Source organism: Procambarus clarkii, chromosome 27 (genome assembly GCF_040958095.1).
Source record: "Procambarus clarkii isolate CNS0578487 chromosome 27, FALCON_Pclarkii_2.0, whole genome shotgun sequence".
NCBI lineage: Eukaryota > Metazoa > Arthropoda > Malacostraca > Decapoda > Cambaridae > Procambarus > Procambarus clarkii.
In genome coordinates this window covers 11,950,498-11,973,306 of record NC_091176.1, presented here as the reverse complement: position 1 = coordinate 11,973,306, position 22,809 = coordinate 11,950,498, and the positions used below count along the sequence as shown (strand labels likewise).

At 45.6% G+C, this 22,809-nt stretch overlaps 2 protein-coding genes across 2 annotated transcripts; one reads left to right on the top strand and one right to left on the bottom strand.

Moving 5' to 3' along the window:
* Window positions 1-6,397: 6,397 nt before the first annotated feature.
* Window positions 6,398-10,237, bottom strand: LOC138369106 (eukaryotic translation initiation factor 3 subunit A-like). The gene is made up of 2 exons (XM_069332042.1): window positions 10,117-10,237; window positions 6,398-7,014 (listed from the first exon to the last, which is right to left on the bottom strand). The coding sequence occupies exons 1-2, from the start codon at window positions 10,235-10,237 to the stop codon at window positions 6,398-6,400; spliced, it is 738 nt and encodes a 245-aa protein (XP_069188143.1).
* A 4,044-nt stretch (window positions 10,238-14,281) lies between these two features.
* Window positions 14,282-17,313, top strand: LOC138369105 (uncharacterized). The gene is made up of 2 exons (XM_069332041.1): window positions 14,282-14,404; window positions 16,378-17,313. The coding sequence occupies exons 1-2, from the start codon at window positions 14,282-14,284 to the stop codon at window positions 17,311-17,313; spliced, it is 1,059 nt and encodes a 352-aa protein (XP_069188142.1).
* Window positions 17,314-22,809: the final 5,496 nt, after the last annotated feature.

Below are 22,809 nucleotides of genomic sequence, written 5' to 3'. Positions count from 1 at the left end.
AAATCCAAAACAGCTCTATATCGATCAAATAAAATGGGATATAAAAACACTTTTCTTCGTTGTTTTTATTAAACAAGAAGAATACGAGGTTACTTGTCTTTACTTGTGCGTGTTTCCAGCACCCTTGGAGGCTACAGATTTATGTGGCTCAGTCCTGGAAACTGGAAATATTTGTCGCTCATCATACCTCTTCCGAGTGTGGAATTGGAGTGTCGTGCAGAGGGATGTTCCGTCGTAATCTGGAGCCTGGATGGTAATCCAGACCAATGCGCCTCATCTGGGTTGAAATACAGCTCCATACTTCGTCGGACGCTGGATAATTCCTCACTTGGGAGTCTGGAGGGTGACCCCCAGAGTCTGGAGGGTGACCCCCAGAGTCTGAAGGGTGACCCCAGAGTCTGGAGGGTGACCCCAGAGTCTGGAGGGTGATCCCAGAGTTTGGAGGGTGACCCCAGAGGCTGGAGGGTGACCCCAGAGTCTGAAGGGTGACCCCAGAGGCTGGAGAGTGACCCCAGAGTCTGAAGGGTGACCCCAGAGTCTGGAGGGTGACCCCAGAGTCTGAAGGGTGACCCCAGAGTCTGGAGGGTGACCCCAGTGTCTGGAGGGGTGACCCCAGAGTCTGAAGGGTGACCCCAGAGTTTGGAGGGTGACCCCAGAGTCTGAAGGGTGACCCCAGAGTCTGGAGAGTGACCCCAGACTCTGGAGAGTGACCCCAGCGTCTGGAGGGTGACCCCAGAGTCTGGAGGGTGACCCCAGAGTCTGAAGGGTGACCCCAGACTCTGGAGGGTGACCCCAGAGTCTGGAGGGTGATCTTTGGCTAATCTTAGTGATGAGTTGAGTCCTTGAGAGTATTAATGTCGTGAGTGGAATTACGTGCCACTTTCTCAGTCCTATTTGATTCCAGTCTCTAAAACTCTTTTTTTTTCTTTCCCTTCCAGATTATATTAATCAAGAGTGGGATCACACTTCCTTACTCCCGACCTCCAAAGGTGCACGATGTATTATGGGGATTACTTCCAGCAATGTAAGTACATCTTGTTTTCTGTTCTTGCCTTTTCTTGTCTTGGGGCCTCGTAGCCTGGTGGATAGCGCGCAGGACTCGTAATTCTGTGGCGCGGGTTCGATTCCCGCACGAGGCAGAAACAAATAGGCAAAGTTTCTTTCACCCTGAATGCCCCTGTTACCTAGCAGTAAATAGGTACCTGGGAGTTAGTCAGCTGTCACGGGCTGCTTCCTGGGGGTGGAGGCCTGGTCGAGGACCGGGCCGCGGGGACACTAAAGCCCCGAAATCATCTCAAGATAACTCAAGAAGATCTCCAATATTTTTTTTAGTGTTGAACTGTAAGAAGAAATCCACTTTACAGGGGTAGCAATATTACGACATATTTTTGTATTTAACACAATCGAATTTTAATCTTTAAACTACTTTTCATTTCCTTTTCCCAAACGCTTCCAGCCAAATGCTGGAATCATAAGTCTTCCTTCCAGAGCCTCACTGATTCACCCTGAAACTAAGCACGTACATTCCTCACAATATGTTAGCCGAGCCTGGAATCTGGAACGAGTCTCACAGAAGCGTACATCATGCAAGATTGAACAGACATCTTCTGCCATATTTTTGGGGCGTGCATTGCGAGGTGTATTTCACTACAGAATACTTGAAGCATGCCTGCACCCGCTCCACATTTCCACCAAAGGCGCGAGGGAGCAAGAGGATAGGTCGAGGCTGGGGTATGGTTGTGTATTTACTTGTTTGTGGAGGCTAGTGGAGCGTGGATAGTCACTGAGTTTAGGTAGAGCGCTTGTAGCAGGGTTTCTAGGAGGTAGATAAATAGACGAAGGCAATACAGAGAAACAGAGAGAGAGAGAGTGTGAGAGTGATGAGAGTGTGAGGAGAGAGAGAGATAAGTGTGAGGAGAACATACATACACACAACAAGCGTCAGACCAACAAACAACAGACGATAGCAACACTCACCCATCCAGGTGCTGTTAGTGATGATCTGGAGAATTTTTGCTGGGTCCATTTTTTTGTCCCCAGCGGCTCCTTGGTGACTTGCTGTATACCAGTCTTCCCTCTCCTGGTAGACCACGGTGGCCGGCTGATGTTCTGGTATCCCGGGACAGTATACTGGCCGGTTGATAGTATACCACTCACTCCTTGTATTGCACAGCGAAGTCTCAACCAATCCTTTGAGTAGTATACCAGTTGAAAACTTGTATACTGCCACTTCTGCTATAACACAGCTTCTGGTGGATAGTACTCTACTCACTCCTCGTAAACCAAAGTAATTGGCTGATAGTATACAATCTTGTATTTCACAGGGGTTTGCAAACAGTATTCCACTTAATTCTTGGTCTACCTTAGCGAGTTCATTATGTTCTGTCTTCACAACTACACTTATACAATTAATACAATACAAACAGATGTTCTAGATTGTGTCGATGTTTTGTGTTGGTTGTTCCATGTTGCTACCCAGGGTCCTGTTGGGAGTCTGTGGTCCCTGGTACTGAACTATGGCTGTTGAGAGTCTGTGTGGTCCCTGGTACTGAACTATGGCTGTTGAGTGTGTGTGGTCCCTGGTACTGAACTATGACTGTTGAGTGTGTGTGGTCCCTGGTACTGAACTATGGCTGTTGATAGTGTGTGGTCCCTGGTACTGAACTATGACTGTTGAGTGTGTGTGGTCCCTGGTACTGAACTATGGCTGTTGAGTGTGTGTGGTCCCTGGTACTGAACTATGACTGTTGAGTGTGTGTGGTCCCTGGTACTGAACTATGGCTGTTGATAGTGTGTGGTCCCTGGTACTGAACTATGACTGTTGGGAGTCTGTGTGTGGTCCCTGGTACTGAACTATGGCTGTTGAGTGTGTGTGGTCCCTGGTACTGAACTATGGCTGTTGAGTGTGTGTGGTCCCTGGTACTGAACTATGGCTGTTGATAGTGTGTGGTCCCTGGTACTGAACTATGACTGTTGAGTGTGTGTGGTCCCTGGTACTGAACTATGGCTGTTGAGTGTGTGTGGTCCCTGGTACTGAACTCTGACTGTTGAGTGTGTGTGGTCCCTAGTACTGAACTCTGACTGTTGAGAGTGTGTGGTCCCTGGTACTGAACTATGGCTGTTGAGTCTGTGTGTGGTCCCTGGTACTGAACTATGGCTGTTGAGTCTGTGTGTGGTCCCTGGTACTGAACTATGGCTGTTGAGTCTGTGTGTGGTCCCTGGTACTGAACTATGGCTGTTGAGTCTGTGTGTGGTCCCTGGTACTGAACTATGGCTGTTGAGTCTGTGTGTGGTCCCTGGTACTGAACTATGGCTGTTGAGTCTGTGTGTGGTCCCTGGTACTGAACTATGGCTGTTGAGTCTGTGTGTGGTCCCTGGTACTGAACTATGGCTGTTGAGTCTGTGTGGTCCCTGGTACTGAACTATGGCTGTTGAGTCTGTGTGTGGTCCCTGGTACTGAACTATGGCTGTTGAGTCTGTGTGGTCCCTGGTACTGAACTATGGCTGTTGAGTCTGTGTGTGGTCCCTGGTACTGAACTATGGCTGTTGAGTCTGTGTGTGGTCCCTGGTACTGAACTATGGCTGTTGAGTCTGTGTGGTCCCTGGTACTGAACTATGGCTGTTGAGTCTGTGTGTGGTCCCTGGTACTGAACTATGGCTGTTGAGTCTGTGTGGTCCCTGGTACTGAACTATGGCTGTTGAGTCTGTGTGTGGTCCCTGGTACTGAACTATGGCTGTTGAGTCTGTGTGTGGTCCCTGGTACTGAACTATGGCTGTTGAGTCTGTGTGGTCCCTGGTACTGAACTCTGACTGTTGAGTGTGTGTGGTCCCTAGTACTGAACTCTGACTGTTGAGAGTGTGTGGTCCCTGGTACTGAACTATGGCTGTTGAGTCTGTGTGTGGTCCCTGGTACTGAACTATGGCTGTTGAGTCTGTGTGTGGTCCCTGGTACTGAACTATGGCTGTTGAGTCTGTGTGGTCCCTGGTACTGAACTCTGACTGTTGAGTGTGTGTGGTCCCTAGTACTGAACTCTGACTGTTGAGAGTGTGTGGTCCCTGGTACTGAACTATGGCTGTTGAGTCTGTGTGTGGTCCCTGGTACTGAACTATGGCTGTTGAGTCTGTGTGTGGTCCCTGGTACTGAACTATGGCTGTTGAGTCTGTGTGTGGTCCCTGGTACTGAACTATGGCTGTTGAGTCTGTGTGTGGTCCCTGGTACTGAACTATGGCTGTTGAGTCTGTGTGTGGTCCCTGGTACTGAACTATGGCTGTTGAGTCTGTGTGTGGTCCCTGGTACTGAACTATGGCTGTTGGGAGTCTGTGTGTGGTCCCTGGTACTGAACTATGGCTGTTGAGTCTGTGTGTGGTCCCTGGTACTGAACTATGGCTGTTGAGTCTGTGTGTGGTCCCTGGTACTGAACTATGGCTGTTGAGTCTGTGTGTGGTCCCTGGTACTGAACTATGGCTGTTGAGTCTGTGTGTGGTCCCTGGTACTGAACTATGGCTGTTGAGTCTGTGTGTGGTCCCTGGTACTGAACTATGGCTGTTGAGTCTGTGTGTGGTCCCTGGTACTGAACTATGGCTGTTGAGTCTGTGTGTGGTCCCTGGTACTGAACTATGGCTGTTGAGTCTGTGTGTGGTCCCTGGTACTGAACTATGGCTGTTGAGTCTGTGTGTTGTCCCTGGTACTGAACTATGACTGTTGAGTCTGTGTGTGGTCCCTGGTACTGAACTATGACTGTTGAGTCTGTGTGTGGTCCCTGGTACTGAACTATGGCTGTTGAGTCTGTGTGTGGTCCCTGGTACTGAACTATGGCTGTTGAGTCTGTGTGTGGTCCCTGGTACTGAACTATGGCTGTTGGGAGTCTGTGTGTGGTCCCTGGTACTGAACTATGGCTGTTGAGTCTGTGTGTGGTCCCTGGTACTGAACTATGGCTGTTGAGTCTGTGTGTGGTCCCTGGTACTGAACTATGGCTGTTGAGTCTGTGTGTGGTCCCTGGTACTGAACTATGGCTGTTGAGTCTGTGTGTGGTCCCTGGTACTGAACTATGGCTGTTGAGTCTGTGTGTTGTCCCTGGTACTGAACTATGACTGTTGAGTCTGTGTGTGGTCCCTGGTACTGAACTATGGCTGTTGAGTGTGTGTGTTGTCCCTGGTACTGAACTATGGCTGTTGAGTCTGTGTGTGGTCCCTGGTACTGAACTATGACTGTTGAGTCTGTGTGTGGTCCCTGGTACTGAACTATGGCTGTTGAGTCTGTGTGTGGTCCCTGGTACTGAACTATGGCTGTTGAGTCTGTGTGTTGTCCCTGGTACTGAACTATGACTGTTGAGTCTGTGTGTGGTCCCTGGTACTGAACTATGACTGTTGAGTCTGTGTGTGGTCCCTGGTACTGAACTATGGCTGTTGAGTGTGTGTGTGGTCCCTGGTACTGAACTATGGCTGTTGAGTCTGTGTGTGGTCCCTGGTACTGAACTATGGCTGTTGAGTCTGTGTGTGGTCCCTGGTACTGAACTATGGCTGTTGAGTGTGTGTGGTCCCTGGTACTGAACTATGGCTGTTGAGTGTGTGTGGTCCCTGGTACTGAACTATGGCTGTTGAGTCTGTGTGTGGTCCCTGGTACTGAACTATGGCTGTTGAGTCTGTGTGTGGTCCCTGGTACTGAACTATGGCTGTTGAGTGTGTGTGGTCCCTGGTACTGAACTATGGCTGTTGAGTCTGTGTGTGGTCCCTGGTACTGAACTATGGCTGTTGAGTCTGTGTGTGGTCCCTGGTACTGAACTATGACTGTTGAGTCTGTGTGTGGTCCCTGGTACTGAACTATGGCTGTTGAGTCTGTGTGTGGTCCCTGGTACTGAACTATGGCTGTTGAGTCTGTGTGTGGTCCCTGGTACTGAACTATGGCTGTTGAGTGTGTGTGTGGTCCCTGGTACTGAACTATGGCTGTTGAGTCTGTGTGTGGTCCCTGGTACTGAACTATGGCTGTTGAGTGTGTGTGGTCCCTGGTACTGAACTATGGCTGTTGAGTGTGTGTGGTCCCTGGTACTGAACTATGGCTGTTGAGTGTGTGTGGTCCCTGGTACTGAACTATGGCTGTTGAGTCTGTGTGTGGTCCCTGGTACTGAACTATGGCTGTTGGGAGTCTGTGTGTGGTCCCTGGTACTGAACTATGGCTGTTGGGAGTCTGTGTGTGGTCCCTGGTACTGAACTATGGCTGTTGAGTCTGTGTGTGGTCCCTGGTACTGAACTATGGCTGTTGGGAGTCTGTGTGTGGTCCCTGGTACTGAACTATGGCTGTTGGGAGTCTGTGTGTGGTCCCTGGTACTGAACTATGGCTGTTGAGTCTGTGTGTGTGTGTTTCTAAGATGACTCAGGAATCTTTACTAATAAAACAACATTACGTCTGAGTTAAGGTTCCAGTATCACGACAATCACTGATATTCATAACAGATTTTATTTTTATTGTTGCTGTGACCCTTGTCTGTGACCCTCGTCTGTGACCCTTGTCTGTGACCCTCGTCTGTGACCCTTGTCTGTGACCCTTGTCTGTGACCCTCGTCTGTGACCCTCGTCTGTGACCCTCGTCTGTGACCCTCGTCTGTGACCCTTGTCTGTGACCCTCGTCTGTGACCCTTGTCTGTGACCCTTGTCTGTGACCCTCGTCTGTGACCCTCGTCTGTGACCCTCGTCTGTGACCCTCGTCTGTGACCCTCGTCTGTGACCCTCGTCTGTGACCCTCGTCTGTGACCCTCGTCTGTGACCCTCGTCTGTGACCCTCGTCTGTGACCCTCGTCTGTGACCCTCGTCTGTGACCCTCGTCTGTGACCCTTGTCTGTGACCCTCGTCTGTGACCCTCGTCTGTGACCCTCGTCTGTGACCCTTGTCTGTGACCCTCGTCTGTGACCCTCGTCTGTGACCCTCGTCTGTGACCCTCGTCTGTGACCCTCGTCTGTGACCCTCGTCTGTGACCCTCGTCTGTGACCCTCGTCTGTGACCCTCGTCTGTGACCCTCGTCTGTGTCTCGTTTAAGATTGTTGAGGCGTCAAGTCACATTAGTTTCAACACTTGAGAAATATTCTGGACGCTGAGGCTTCCTCTCACCTTACTGAAAAAAAACATTCAATTTATATAATTACTATGGTAGACAAATAATTATATGGTAGACAAAATAAGTCTACCATAATATGTTACATATATATAAAGTTCAATTTGAACTTAGAATACACATTTATGACTGATAATATGGTTTTTTATAGTATTTTAAATTTTTTCTTGTTTTATCTTATATTTGCCAAACCTTATATTGTGGCTGCATTTGATTGCTTATAGCCCCGGATGACAATGTCCGGGGATATGGGGATCGAGCGCAGACCTGCAAGTGGTGAGGCTATGTAGCTGTGCCGACTAATGCCAGCGGTTGGGTACTCTGAGTTAGTGGGATTTACTGAGGTGTTCTGAATGAGTCATTAATGAAGTGAGGGGTTGCCAGTTCGTGCCAGCCCTCACTGCGTCTTAACACCCTCAACCCCTGCACTGCGCACCTGTTTTTTTTAGCAAAAACTTCATAGTTCAATTGTTAAGGACATATTTTTGTTGTTTTTTTTATAAATGTTCAGGTAAAGTTAATGCAATAAACTCTTCACATGGCTAATTATCTTTATCTGTGCCACATGTATTGTTGTCACGCCTTTATCATTCAGTTATTAGTTTAATTTTTGTGCACGTTCATTATTTTAATTCATTAGTTTACTGATTCATTCGTTCGTTTATTCATTTCTTCTTTCATTATTTTCCTAATTCATTATTTTACTCATTATTATATTTTCTCTATCATTCAATTTTTGGCTCCTTTATTCATTTTAATTTGGTATGTATAAGTCAAGGGCTCCCTCCCCCCCCCCCCCCGCGCCCAAGGACACAGGGGGCGGCGCACTTCCAAAAGTATTCTCAAGAAAATACTCTGGCGGTCTAATTGTATTTTCATACACACATAATGTTCATTTGCCAGCGCCTACGTGACAATGGTCTGTAGCATACCACTGTGTGCATGTATACACGTGTCGGTGTATTCAGGGTGTGTGTTTAGGTATACATTTGTGTGTGTGTGTTTATGTATATAATGGTGTGTTTATGTGTACAGCTTTGAATTGGGTCCTAGTTTGAGTGTCAACAACAAAATATGGACAGACAATCACGTATAGAAGTGTAAGACACTGTCTCTGTCTGTCTGTCTGTCTCTCTGTCTGTCTCTCTCTCTCTCTCTCTCTCTCTCTCTCTCTCTCTCTCTCTCTCTCTCTCTCTCTCTCTCTCTCTCTCTCTCTCTCTCTCTCTCTCTCTCTCTCTCTCTTGTTATCAGCATCAAAGGTCAAAGGCCACTTCGTCTAGTGCAGGACTCCACTCTCTTGCTTGTGGCAGCAGCTATAAAGTTCAGATGTTCACGGAAAGATCTTAAAATAACTCCTCGAGGTAATACACAGCCAAGTGGCCAAGGCTTTACTTAGGTCAGGCACGGAAGCTCAGTCGAGGCCTTGGTATCTCCAGAGAGAGAGAGAGAGAGAGAGAGAGAGAGAGAGAGACAGGCAGAGACAGAGACAGAGAGAGAGAGAGAGAGAGAGAGAGAGAGAGAGAGAGAGAGAGAGAGAGAGAGAGAGAGAGAGAGAGAGAGAGAGAGAGAGAGAGAGACAGGCAGAGACAGAGAGAGAGAGAGAAAGGGTGAAACACTACGTGTAGAAAGTTTCCAGCACAGTATTTAGCGAGAAGTCTCAGGTCGAACCCGAAGCACGGCTGAAGAACCAATCACAACTTGAGAAGGGGAGAGAACAAGCACGTTGATTGGCTGTGCCCTGGCGGCGCTGGGTCGCCAGGCGAGAGCAGGACCAACTGAGTGGGCTTAAGTAGTAGTAGTTCAGTACTCAAGAACTCAACTATTTGGGTTCTCGGTAACCCTAACAACCAAAAACTGTGTTTCTTAGTGTCACAGTAAACCTGTTAACCCATGCTCGGTTAAGTTTACCCCCCCCCCTCCATCATACCCACGTATCCAAGGGGTATACCGCATTTGTACCACATATTTTGAGATGTGTACCACATATTTTGAGATGTGTACCACATATTTTGAGATGTGTACCGCATATTTTGAGATGTGTACCGCATATTTTGAGATGTGTACCACATATTTTGAGATGTGTACCACATATTTTGAGATGTGTACCACATATTTTGAGATGTGTACCACATATTTTGAGATGTGTACCACATATTTTGAGATGTGTACCACATATTTTGGCGTATATATACGCCTGACAGTTTAATTTTTGTCAGCGATTATTGTCAGGCCTTGTGTATAGCTGACGGCTGGTCAATAAGGTCTTGTGGAGGCCTTAATAATCCTCCGGAGGTTCATAGGCCTATTGCCCAACACAAAACAAACTCGTGTACACGTTAACTTGTTAACTTGTGCTCTTGAATAGTTTAAATGAACGGCAATAATGTCAACTGGCAGCCTGTTGATGCCTGTCATCCACCAGCCCATTATCTCAGTTTATCACAACGTACAAAATGCAACCTACTAACCCAAGTACAAAAAAAAAACGTACGAACCCAACCCTAACCTAACCAGCCTAGATATAGAAAACATGGGATATTTGTGAGCTGTTACTTTATATAGTAGATTGCGTTTTTAGACGATAGGTTATTGTAATGTGTAAAATGTAACCTATTAGTTGGGAGAACGGGATGCCCTCGTAACCACTATTTTCCACCCCAGTGTTACCCCCCCCCCTATAGGCCTCCAGTAACGCAATTACCCACAACAGTGGTATGCCTGCCCACAGCCTGACGTATGAACTACAGCCTGGTTGATCAGACTATCAACCAGGTGGACGTAAACTCCAGTGTGTGTGTGTGTGTGTCCAGGTGATAATGGCCTTTTCCTCCAGTTTGTAGTCAGAAATGAGGTTAATGGAATTCTGGAATTCGCATCCATGTAGAAGCGCCGTCAATGAAACGTCTAATACTATTCATGGCTTCGAAATCTTTCTTGCATTCTGATCCGGCAATTTCAACATTTGTCCATATGATGTTTGGCAGGTGTGCCGTCATCACCCAGACTCTGACCTTCACATGTAGCAATATTCATGTTTATTGGCAGCGTCTGGGATCCTCTCGGACGTAAGTTCGAACCCTCGTCACGGCCCTTGGGGATTTGTTCATTAATATTCGTGTATATCTGGCCCATCTTTCTGCTTTGAATTCGTAATTGATAGCCAACCCTAGTAGTAGTTAATGGAAGCAGTGGTGGTAGTAGTAATAATAGTAGTTAAGCAATCGATTCGTCAATCTGGGTTCCATATGAATATCTGTATCCTTAAGAATGTCTGTGTGTCTCTCTGGCCAAGGTTGGAGACCAGCTGGTTGCTGTTAGCATCTTGCAGCTCTCTATGGTGACTTGTGATTGCACGGTGTGTCGTAGGGGGTATTGCATGGTGTGTGTCATGGGGGGGGGGGGTTGAAGTCGACCTCCATGCAAGTCTTTAAAATTTGATTGACTCATATTGCGATAGCCAACGACTCCTGTGACGTCTGAAATGTGGGTTTGATTGTCCATAGAGTGCTTCCTCTCCGAATTCTGGGACGTTAGCAACGTTTCAATCACCGTCGATAAAACGTTGAATCAACGTCGATGCGTTGATTCATGATGTAAAGACGAAAGATCAGAGAATGCACATCAAAGTTCTGTACAACATACACACACACACACACACACACACACACACACACACACACACACACACACACACACATACACACACACACACACAGACACACACACACACACACACACACACACACACACACACACACACACACACACACACACACACACACACACACACACACTCACACAGGATTAAGACAGAGGAGGACTGCTTGAAGCTTCAAGAAGACCTAGACAAACTAAAGGAATGGTCGAAAAAATGGTTGTTAGAGTTAACCCAAGCAAATGTAATGTAATGAAGATAGGTGTAGGGAGCAGGAGGCCAGTTACAAGGTATCATTTAGGAGATGAAATTCTACACGAGTCAGAGAGAGAGAAAGACCTGGGGGTTGATATCACGCCAGACCTATCTCCTGAAGCCCATATCAGGAGGATAACATCAGCAGCATATGCCAGGTTGGCTAACATAAGAACGGCATTTAGACACTTGTGCAGGGAATCATTCAGAACTTTGTATACCACATATGTCAGACCAATCCTGGAGTATGCAGACCCAGCATGGAGTCCATATCTAGTCAAGCATAAGACCAAACTGGAAAAAGTTCAAAGGTTTGCCACCAGACTAGTACCCGGGCTGAGAGGTATGAGCTACGAGGAAAGACTACGGGAATTAAACCTCACGTCGCTAGAAGACAGTAGAGTTAGGGGGGGGATATGATCACCACGTACAAGATCCCAGAGGAATCGACAGGGTTGATAAAAACAGGCTATCTAACACAAGGGGCACACGCACTAGGGGACACAGGTGGAAACTGAATGCCCAAATGAGCCACAGATATATTAGAAAGAATTTTTTTTAGTGTCAGAGTGGTTGACAAATGGAATGTATTAGGTGATGTGGTGGAGGCTGACTCCACACACAGTTTCAAGTGTAGATATGATAGAGCCCAATAGGCTCAGGAACCTGTACACCAGTTGATTGACAGTTGAGAGGCAGGACCAAAGAGCCAGAGCTCAACCCCCGCAAGCACAACCAGGTGAGTACAACTAGGTGAGTACACACACACACACACACACACACACACACACACACACACACACACACACACGGGCTTCCAAACCATGAACCTCTAAAAACATCGTCCGTGAAAACAACTTTATATATATATATATATACCTTTAAAATAAGTATCGTGTGTATATTTTTGGACCAGAGACCTGCTAATGACAATTTAATCAACATGTTATTTGGTTTTGAAATTCAGGGATAATATCGTGCTTGTATGAAGGAGTGACGGAATGTTTCCGTAAACACTGATTACATCTCTACATCTCGGTGCATTTTTTTTACACTGATCGTTTGATATAAAACATTATTATTATTATTATTATTATTATTATTATTATTATTATTATTATTATTATTATTATTATTATTATGAAGAGCAATAATCCTGCTCAGAGGAAATATGTACGTTACGTCAAATGTCTTAAAAGGTGTTTATGAATTAGAGAAATTTAGAGTCAGGATTGACCTGGGTAAATACTAGTTTGGAAACAAGGTTGTTGATTTATGAAATAAACTACAGAGTAAAATAATGGATCGCCGGATTGTTGCAAGAGTAGGTCAGACATGTATATGAAAGAATATGGGAGAATATATATATAGGAAAGGCCTAATAGGGGCCACTATAGGCCCCTCGTGAGGTTCTCTTGAGGTGATTTCGGGGCTTAGCGTCCCCGCGGCCCGGTCCTCGACCAGGCCTCCTTTTTGTTACACATCCCCAGGAAGCAGCCCGTAGCAGCTGTCTAACTCCCAGGTACCTATTTACTGCTAGGTGAACAGGTGCATCATGATGAAAGAAACTCTAACCATATGTTTCCGGCCTCCACCGGGGATCGAGCCTGGAATCACAAGACTACGAATCCGAAGCGCTGTCCACTCAGCTGCCATGCCCCTTAGTTTGTCAGTCCTGATGTAGTCTAATACATTTTTATGATCTTATGTTTAGAGATGAGTTTCGTTGGATATAAATAGGCGCTGCCTCGAATATGGGAAAATAGGAGCTGCCTCGTATATGGGCCAATAGGAGCTGCCTCGTATATGGGCCAATAGGAGCTGCCTATTTCAAAAAGTAGTATTAAACAAAAATAATTTTTTTTAGTTTTCCAAAGTTTGAATGTGTTGGTTTATTTTTCATTATGTGTGTAAGTTAAAATTTACATGATTATATGTCAGAATTACTCGGTCATCAGCATAAATTATGATAATTATTCGCTTGTTATCCAGGCCCCCAGCGAATGTCTTCCCCCAGAGATACCCAAGAGCACACACCAAGGTCCACCTCAGAGATACCCAGAACAGCAATATCCGCGCTAAAGATACTCGGGAAACAGCTAATATCCATCCCAGATATACCCAAGAGATACCCTAATGTGTCTCCTGGACATCTCTGGGGGGAAGGAATTGGCTGGATCTTGGGTATCTCTGGAAGTGAAAATAGGCTCTCTCCTGGGTATCTTTGAGGTGGAAGTCGGCTGTCTCCTGGGTATCTCTGGGAGTGGAAATAGGCTGTCTCTTCAACACAACCAAACGGTACCATCCTACACTACATACAAGGAAGGTTCTACCTATGTACCGTGCACCTTACATATTTCACTATCTCCTATGACCCCCGATAATGCCGACACACACTGCCTTTAACGCCCACTCTGGCGAGATAAGAGTAACACCACAGTGACTAGGGATGTGGAGCCCCCTGGCCTCAGGTGTGGACGCCGCCGGGGGGGGGGGGGAGAATCTAAGACAGTCACAGAAGAAGACACAGACAGAGAGTCACAAAACAAGCAACACAAAGACGCTCACAGAGCAAGAGATACAGACAGACAACCACAGAAGGCAGACAGTCACAGAGCAAAGAACACAGCCAAAGAAACACACACACATACAGTCACAAACACACACATACACACACACACACACACACACACACACACACACACACACACACACACACACACACACACACACACACACACACACACACACACATACATATATACAGACAAACACAGACCAAGACACACACACACACATAACAAGAGTCAGAGAGTGTGACCCCCCCCCCCCCACCTCCACCACCAAAAAAAATCTGACGATAAATTAAGATAATTAACTTGGAAGAGCGACCTTCCAAATAGCGAGAGCTTAGCGACATCAAATTCCTCATTAACCAAGAGCGAGAGGAATTACCTAGGAAGACCCAAACAAGGGCGCGGACCCCCAGTACTGAAGGCAGTTAAAAACAAAAATGACTTTCGTCATCAAATTAAATAAATATTTTGTGATATTTTCGCCCACGAGTTAAAATGGAGACATGAAATAAATACAATTATATTCTCAAGAAATATTTTTTATATAAATATAAAAAAAAAATATTTTTGTTTTCGTTTGAGAGAAATAGACATTCCTCGGCTCAGGCGAGGAATGAAAGAAGGCTTGCGGTCACTGAAGGAAGTGTCCCTACATGTATATGAGAGTGTACATGGGTGGACAGTAGGTACATGGGTGGGCAGTGTACGTGGGTGTCTCCACAGATAGACACGAATGACCTAGCCTCCCACAGCTCAGAGACGCTACTAATGAAGTCGCACACAGTCAACTTTACTGCTGGTGGTCCAGTGAAGGTATTGGTGAACGTCCCTGTGGCTCGCGGCGAGCTTCCTGAGCACCCCCTTAGGGACTGTGCAGCTACCTGAGCACCCCCTTAGGGACTGTGCAGCTTCCTGAGCACCCCCTTAGGGACTGTGCAGCTTCCTGAGCACCCCCTTAGGGACTGTGCAGCTTCCTGAGCACCCCCTTAGGGACTGTGCAACTTCCTGAGCACCCTCTTAGAGACTGTGCAGCTACCTGAGCACCCCCTTAGGGACTGTCCAGCTTCCTGAGCACCCCCTTAGGGACTGTGCAGCTTCCTGAGCACCCTCTTAGAGACTGTGCAGCTTCCTGGGTCTTTAGCCAAGCTGTTGCGCTCTCCGCCGGCGTTAAAACACGCCGGAGATAAACTCTAATCTGTGTTTGAAGGAGGCTGTAGTGGGCGGGATGCCACCAGTTTTTTTTCTAGTGTGGGAGATGATGATGATGCTGATGCTGCTCTCGGGGGGGGGGGGGATAAATGAAAACAAAAGTCTCACGGCTCGGTGAAAACTGCTTTCTCATTGGTTGTTATTGTGGCGTTATGGTAAGTCTCACAAGCTCACAAACTCTCACAAGTCAAGCCTGGCCTCGGGCCGGGCTTGAGGAGTAGAAGAACTCCCAGAATCCCATCAACCAGGTGCCGGGAATCAACCAGGTAAGTCATTTTTTTTGGTAGATTGGTTGGTTGATTGTTTGGGGGTTCTGTTGATGGTCATTGGTCGCTGGGGTTGTGTTGATTGGCTTTTGGTCTCTGTTGATTGTTGATTATCATGGCCACTCCGAGCTGTCAACTACTGTGGTCAGGAGACAGCTACACTGCCACACCAGGTGTCCAGAATCAACTACTAAATTGTTATAACGTTTCTGGACAGTTAAGTATCGTTAACAATGACCCGGCACATCGTCTGTGTATTTTTCTGTGTAACGAGTGGGAGCTTGTCTCTGTCACGCCTGGGGAAGACGAACTGTACCGTGGGACGAATTGCAGGAGGGAGACGAACTAGTGGGTCGTACTAATTGTAGCATAAGATGAATGATTAGATTAGAACGAAAGATAGTTGAGGATGCATTGCAACCCTTGGGCGATAGGACAGAGTGGAGGACGATTGACAGATAATGAATTGGAGAGAGAGAGAGAGAGAGAGAGAGAGAGAGAGAGAGCAAATAGAAGAAGACAGACGATTTGTAGAAAAAGGACAAATGGTAGCGGAAAGGCGAATGGTAAGGATTGACGGAAGTTAGGATAAGAGGATGACTCCGGACTCAACACGGCCACGCCCTTGTAAATCCCCCCAACAGCGTATGACACCTTTAAACCCGAACTGAGCGACTCCCTGACGACGGAGCTGCCCTGTTGTAATGACTGGCGCCGAACTCAGGAACGGAACAAAAACAAATTAAATGACCTCGACTGTCTAGCTCTTGTAGTCAGATCCGGTCTTTATGGTGGGTTGAGAGGGGGTGGAACAGGTTGTCCCACCCCTCTCAACCCGCACGCATCAACCCGCAGTGATGTATGCGGGTTTATTGATCAGTCATCAATGGTCTGGTTGCTGCGGGTAAACCGAAATCCGTTATCTAAAAGCCAGGGAGTTATTGCAAATATTTACCGAGAGTAATAGTGTTGATATTAGCAGGTGAGTGTATATATATATACACGAAAGGGATGAGTCTTTGTCTGAGAAAACTCCTCGAATTCTTTGTCAAAATGAGGACAATCAATTGAGGAAAGAGAAGGCCGGGGCGGCTCCATCTTCCAGGACTGTGCCACACACTCAGACGCCCCGGCCCCATCTTCCGGGACTGTGCCACACACTCAGACGCCTGGAGAGAACACTTCCCAACCAGGAGACGTTGAGCCACAGCAAGGAAGGGATGGAGAAGTGTAGAACAGTGACAAGTTTGGGAAACAATACAGAGACACACACAGTAGCGTCGAGGATAAGCTGTTGTACTAGTTATACAGGACCGAGAAGCTGCTGTACTAGTTATACAGGACCGAGAAGCTGCTGTACTAGTTATACAGGACCGAGAAGCTGCTGTACTAGTTATACAGGACCGAGAAGCTGCTGTACTAGTTATACAGGACCGAGAAGCTGCTGTACTAGTTATACAGGACCGAGAAGCTGCTGTACTAGTTATACAGGACCGAGAAGCTGCTGTACTAGTTATACAGGACCGAGAAGCTGCTGTACTAGTTATGCAGGACCGAGAAGCTGCTGTACTAGTTATACAGGACCGAGAAGCTGCTGTACTAGTTATACAGGACCGAGAAGCTGCTGTACTAGTTATACAGGACCGAGAAGCTGCTGTACTAGTTATACAGGACCGAGAAGCTGCTGTACTAGTTATACAGGACCGAGAAGCTGCTGTACTAGTTATACAGGACCGAGAAGCTGCTGTACTAGTTATACAGGACCGAGAAGCTGCTGTACTAGTTATACAGGACCGAGAAGCTGCTGTACTAGTTATACAGGACCGAGAAGCTGCTGTACTAGTTATACAGGACCGAGAAGCTGCTGTACTAGTTATACAGGACCGAGAAGCTGCTGTACTAGTTATACAGGACCGAGAAGCTGCTGTACTAGTTATACAGGACCGAGAAGCTGCTGTACTAGTTATACAGGACCGAGAAGCTGCTGTACTAGTTATACAGGACCGAGAAGCTGCTGTACTAGTTATACAGGACCGAGAAGCTGCTGTACTAGTTATACAGGACCGAGAAGCTGCTGTACTAGTTATACAGGACCGAGAAGCTGCTGTACTAGTTATACAGGACCGAGAAGCTGCTGTACTAGTTATACAGGACCGAGAAGCTGCTGTACTAGTTATACAGAACCGAGAAGCTGTTGTACTAGTTATACAGGACTATGGAGGTAATACTCAACTCTCAAGCTCCTAGGAGCAGAAGCCATATCGCAGTAGCGATTGAAAAGAGAGAGAGAGAGAGTGATGGTAATTTATGAAGGGAGACTAATGACCATCTTAGAGGTGAGGTGAGGTAAACTCATCCGAAGATTAGCTTTGTGCTCTCTATTGCATCAATAATTTAGGTAGAAGGCGAGTTGTCCCGGATGTGAGGACAAGAAGGGAAAGAGGAAACGAGAAAACAGTGCATTAAAGCGCGCGAACTTAACCTCACCTCTCGACCCCAAAACAGAGAAATGTTTGTGAGCCGCTATGATTTATACAACACATCGTTGGAGATTTATAGAACACATCGTTGGAGATTTATAGAACACATCGTTGGAGATTTATTGAACACATCGTTTGAGATTTATAGAACACATCGTTTGAGATTTATACAACACATCGTTGGAGATTTATAGAACACATCGTTGGAGATTTATAGAAAACATCGTTGGAGATTTATAGAACACATCGTTGGAGATTTATAGAACACATCGTTGGAGATTTATAGAACACATCGTTGGAGATTTATACAACACATCGTTGGAGATTTATAGAACACATCGTTGGAGATTTATACAACACATCGTTGGAGATTTATAGAACACATCGTTGGAGATTTATAGAACACATCGTTGGAGATTTATTGAACACATCGTTGGAGATTTATAGAACACATCGTTGGAGATTTATACAACACATCGTTGGAGATTTATACAACACATCGTTGGAGATTTATAGAACACATCGTTGGAGATTTATAGAACACATCGTTGGAGATTTATTGAACACATCGTTGGAGATTTATTGAACACATCGTTGGAGATTTCGATGTCGAAATGTGATTCGAGAGGCCAGGCTACAAGGGTAGAGGTGACGCAGTCTCACGACGTGAGAACAGTGTTCTTAACGTTTGTGTGAGTGACACTTGCACAGCTGAAGCGGCAGGGGAAAAGCTAAAGCTGTATTTGAACTTGAAGAGATCTGACAATATTTCTTGGGCGCACTCTTCGTCGATATGAGCGCCTTCCTGGAGCACTTCACCAAGAGTGCTGGCACTCGAAGTGTGCTTTAATGTGGTTAATACAAATTATGTTGTTGGGATTCACGTTAGACAGAAGGGAACAGTCATGCAAAGTGCGACACTTGGTGACACTGCCGGAGAAGGACTTCACCTGAAGTGTGAGGGAGAGTGCTTATTGGTCACCAACACACAAATATACAGTATTAGAACTTCAGTGAAGATGAACATTGATTACAAAATAATAATAATAATAAACATAATAGAGAAAGAGACAGGAAAGAGCCTTGTGGAACACCTCAGTTGATGGAGATCCTGGAAATAAATAAAGAAAAGACTGACAAATCAGAGGACAGAGACTTGCAAAGTGGATATTTGCACCATAGCGGGAATAAGACTTCGGAAGCATCTATGCCAAAACCAATCAGGCAGTGAGATGCACCATAGGTTTGTGAGGTGTATGAAAACAACACCAGACAAACGGACCTTATACACATCATCAAAGGGAATATAGCAATTCTCTAGAAACTATTCAGCAATGTATTTAGGAAACTGCTCTTTAAGCATGGTTTAAATAAATCTCTGTTGAGATTTAACCATTAAACCATTGACTCAAATATCATGATTAGTCTTCTTGAATTGCATTAGCATAAACGTATCAGTGGAGCTTTTATACAATGGGCTACAGCAATTGGCACCGAACCCTTTAAGAACGTCCAAGTCTGCCGTTGTATCAAGGTTTTCCCTTCTATGTTTTCAGCTAGTATAAGTGAGTGCAATATAGGGATAGCAGGAAAAGAACAGTCACACCTCCATTGGAGAGGGTGAACAAAAGCATGTTTCAAGGACAGACTTAAGTTGCTGAATATGTGAGGTGGTCAATGTCACAGTATGCTCACACACACACACGCACACACACACACACACACACACACACACACACACACACACACACACACACACACACACACACACACACACACGCACACACACACACACACACACACGCACACACACGCACACACACACACACACACACACACACACACACACACACACACACACACACACACACACACACACACACACACACGCACACACACACACACACACACACACGCACACACACACACACACACACACACGCACACACACACACACACACACACACACACACACACACACACACACACACAAACACACACACACACACACACACACACACACACACACAAACACACACACACACACACACACACACACACACACACACACACACACACACACACACACACACACACACACACACACACACCTCTCTTGTGCCAATATACACAAAGGGACTGAGACAGTTGGCACCCAACTACACTCTAGTATCATATTGCACGCATACCATGCAAGGTGATGGAAAATATTGCAAGATCGAGGATATTGCAACATCTGTAGAGAGAATCCTTTGAAAGAAAACGCCAGTTAGGCCTCTGGAACGATAAATCTCCCCTCGCGTACCTGATAGAATTCCATGAGAGGAAACTCTCGCAGCCTCGCTCTCACACTCTCACTCTCACTCTCTCACACTCACTCTCACACTCTCACTCTCATTCTTCACTCACACTCTCACTCTCATTCTTCACCCTCACTCTCACACTCTCACTCTCATTCTTCACCCTCACACACACACACTAATACACTCATTCACTCTCATACACCAAAAAGATGTCATCAGCGGAGTATACTAGGCTGGCCAATTCGAGATCTGCCTTCAGAAACTTGTGCAAGGAATCATTCAGTACCTTGTATACCACTTAGGTCAGACCAGTCCTAGAGTATGCAGCTCCAGTCAGGAGTCCATACCTAGTTAACACAAGACAATATTAGAAAGGTTTCAGAGGTATGCCACCAAGCTACTCCCAGAACTGAGAGGTATAAGTTACGAGGAAAGGCTACGAGAACTAAACCTAACGTACCTGGAAGACAGAAGTTAGGGAGACATGATCACCACCTGCAAAATACTGAAAGGAATTAACTGGGTGGACAAAGACAAACTCCTTAGCACGGGTGGAACACGAGCAAGGTGACACAGGTGGAAACTGAGTACCCAAATGAGCCACAGAGACATTAGAATGAATGTTTTCAGTGTCAGAGTAGTTAACAAATAGAATGTATTAGGCAGTGATGTGGTGGAGGCTGACTCCATACACAGTTTCAAATGTAGATTCTTGAGCCCAGTTGGCTCAGGAATCTGTACACCAGTTGATTGACAGTTGAGAGGCGGGGATCAAAGAGCCGAAGCTCAACCCCCGCAAGCACAACTAGGTGAGTACACACACACACCAACACACTCACCCTCTCCTACTCGTCCATTAATCAACGCCAGAGAAAGAGTAAGAGAGAGGGAGAGAGAGTGGGGAATGACAATGATAAAATATGTGTAATAAAGGCGGCTGTAATCGTGGCTACTGTAATAATAGTCTACTGTATTCATGGTTAATGTAATATTAACCTACTGTGATCATGACTACTCTATTAGCCTATTGTAATCACGCTAAGATAGTAATAGGCTACTGTAATTATTGCTACGCTCATTAAACTAAAGCCTCCTCATGAAGGTGTGAGTGTGAGGTGAGAGGCTAGAAGATGAAGGGGAGAGAGAGAGAGAGAGAGAGAGAGAGAGAGAGAGAGAGAGAGAGAGAGAGAGATGAAAAAACTGATAAATGAGGCTGATAAAGACAGAACAATATACAGAAAGAAAATGTTAGTATGACAAGGCAGCAAGATGATCCAGCCACAACACAAGACGGTCAGCCACCAACAACAACACAAGACGGTCAGCCACCACCAACAACACAAGACGGTCAGCCACCAACAACACAAGACAGTCAAACATTCCTCCTCATACTTGCATTTTGGATCATATTTCCATAACATTAAAATATTCTAGAAATACTCAGATGACTATTTTGAAAATTGTAGGCAGCCTCAGGCTTCAAATTTCATCCCATACACATTGTGAATGAGGCGGAGCAGTACATAAAGTACACGTATAAAACAGCCTTAGAATTAAGTATGCACATATATAACATATATCATAATAGAGTATACACATATAAAACAACCTCATAATAAAATATATACCTATATAACAGCCTCAGAATAAATTATATACCTATAAAACAGCCTCAGAATAAATTATACACCTATAAAACAGTCTCAGAATAAATTATACACCTATAAAACAGCCTCAGAATAAATTATACACCTATAAAACAGCCTTAGAATAAATTATATACCTATAAAACAGCCTCAGAATAAATTATATACCTATAAAACAGCCTCAGAATAAATTATATACCTATAAAACAGCCTCAGAACAAAAGTAAACACCTATAAAACAGCCTCACACAGAACCACTTCGTGGGACGGCGCTTTAAAAGTACCTGAAGCGGCGAAATAAAACTTGTAAAATATGAAGCTTGTGAGAATGTATTTATAGATGTTTGTCCTAGTGCTGTGGGGCTCTTGGGGCAGGACTGTTTCATTAAACGAAAAAGCTCTGTAATTGTACGGCATTAATCCCGACCACTTCGTTAAAGAGGTCCAGTGTGAGCTCCCTCAGTGGACGAGAGTTCGCAGTTCAACAAGCCACAGTGTAATTCACACAAGGGGCGGTGAGGTGTGGGGGACTGGTTAGTAGGAGTGGGGGTTGTGGTTGGGGTAGGGGATGGTGATGGTGGTGGTTGGGATGGGGATATTTGTTGTGGTGGGCATTAGGGGGGGGGGGTTGTTGGATGAGTGGAAGGGTGGTGGAATTTTTTTCTATCAGTACATTCCATTTATCGTTCGTCCGTATCGGGTGCGAGAGTGTCTCCTTATATTTCGTCGACTCATTTGGGTGTCCAGCTTCTACTTATGTCCTTTCGCCTTACTTTCTCTCGGTTTAAAGAGGGTGTCCCTGTACACCTTGCCAGTTCCCCTCAGTATCTTGTATGATGCGATCATGTCTCCCCCCCCCCCTTCTGTTTCTTCCCAACTCTAGGGGTTGTAAAAGTCTAGTTTCTTTAACCTATTTTTATACTTAAACCGACTTCGGTACAAATCTTGTTGCAAGCCTTTGTACTTTTTTAAGTTTTGGTTTTATGCTTCACAAAGTGCGGATTCCAGGCCGGTGCTGCATACTCCATTGTTGGTGCGATAAAGTCCGCGTAGATTGCCTTAAAAGAGCCATTGTTTATATTTCTAAAAAATGCTATATTTGATTCCAGCGTCTCAGATGCTGCTGATCTTACCGTGTTTATGTGTGCCTCTTGAGATAAGGTTGGAGTTAAATCCACTCCCAAATCTTTTTCCTATCCCCGTCTCCTATAGTTTTTTTTTCCATTTTGATGAAAATACTTCCTGGACTCTTTTCTTTACCTTTCTTTCCCATCTTCATTACCTTACACTTGTTGCGACTGAACTCCAGTAACC

Bases quoted from the DNA above. Each gene is read 5' to 3' on its own strand.
- LOC138369106 (XM_069332042.1), bottom strand. From the start codon at position 10,237: ATGGGCCAGATATACACGAATATTAATGAACAAATCCCCAAGGGCCGT. The intron at 7,015-10,116 runs GTCAGAGTCTGG...AACGAGACACAG, and splicing joins GAATATTGCTACATGTGAAG to ACGAGGGTCACAGACGAGGG.
- LOC138369105 (XM_069332041.1), top strand. From the start codon at position 14,282: ATGGGTGGGCAGTGTACGTGGGTGTCTCCACAGATAGACACGAATGAC. The intron at 14,405-16,377 runs GTATTGGTGAAC...CTAGTTATACAG, and splicing joins CTGCTGGTGGTCCAGTGAAG to GACCGAGAAGCTGCTGTACT.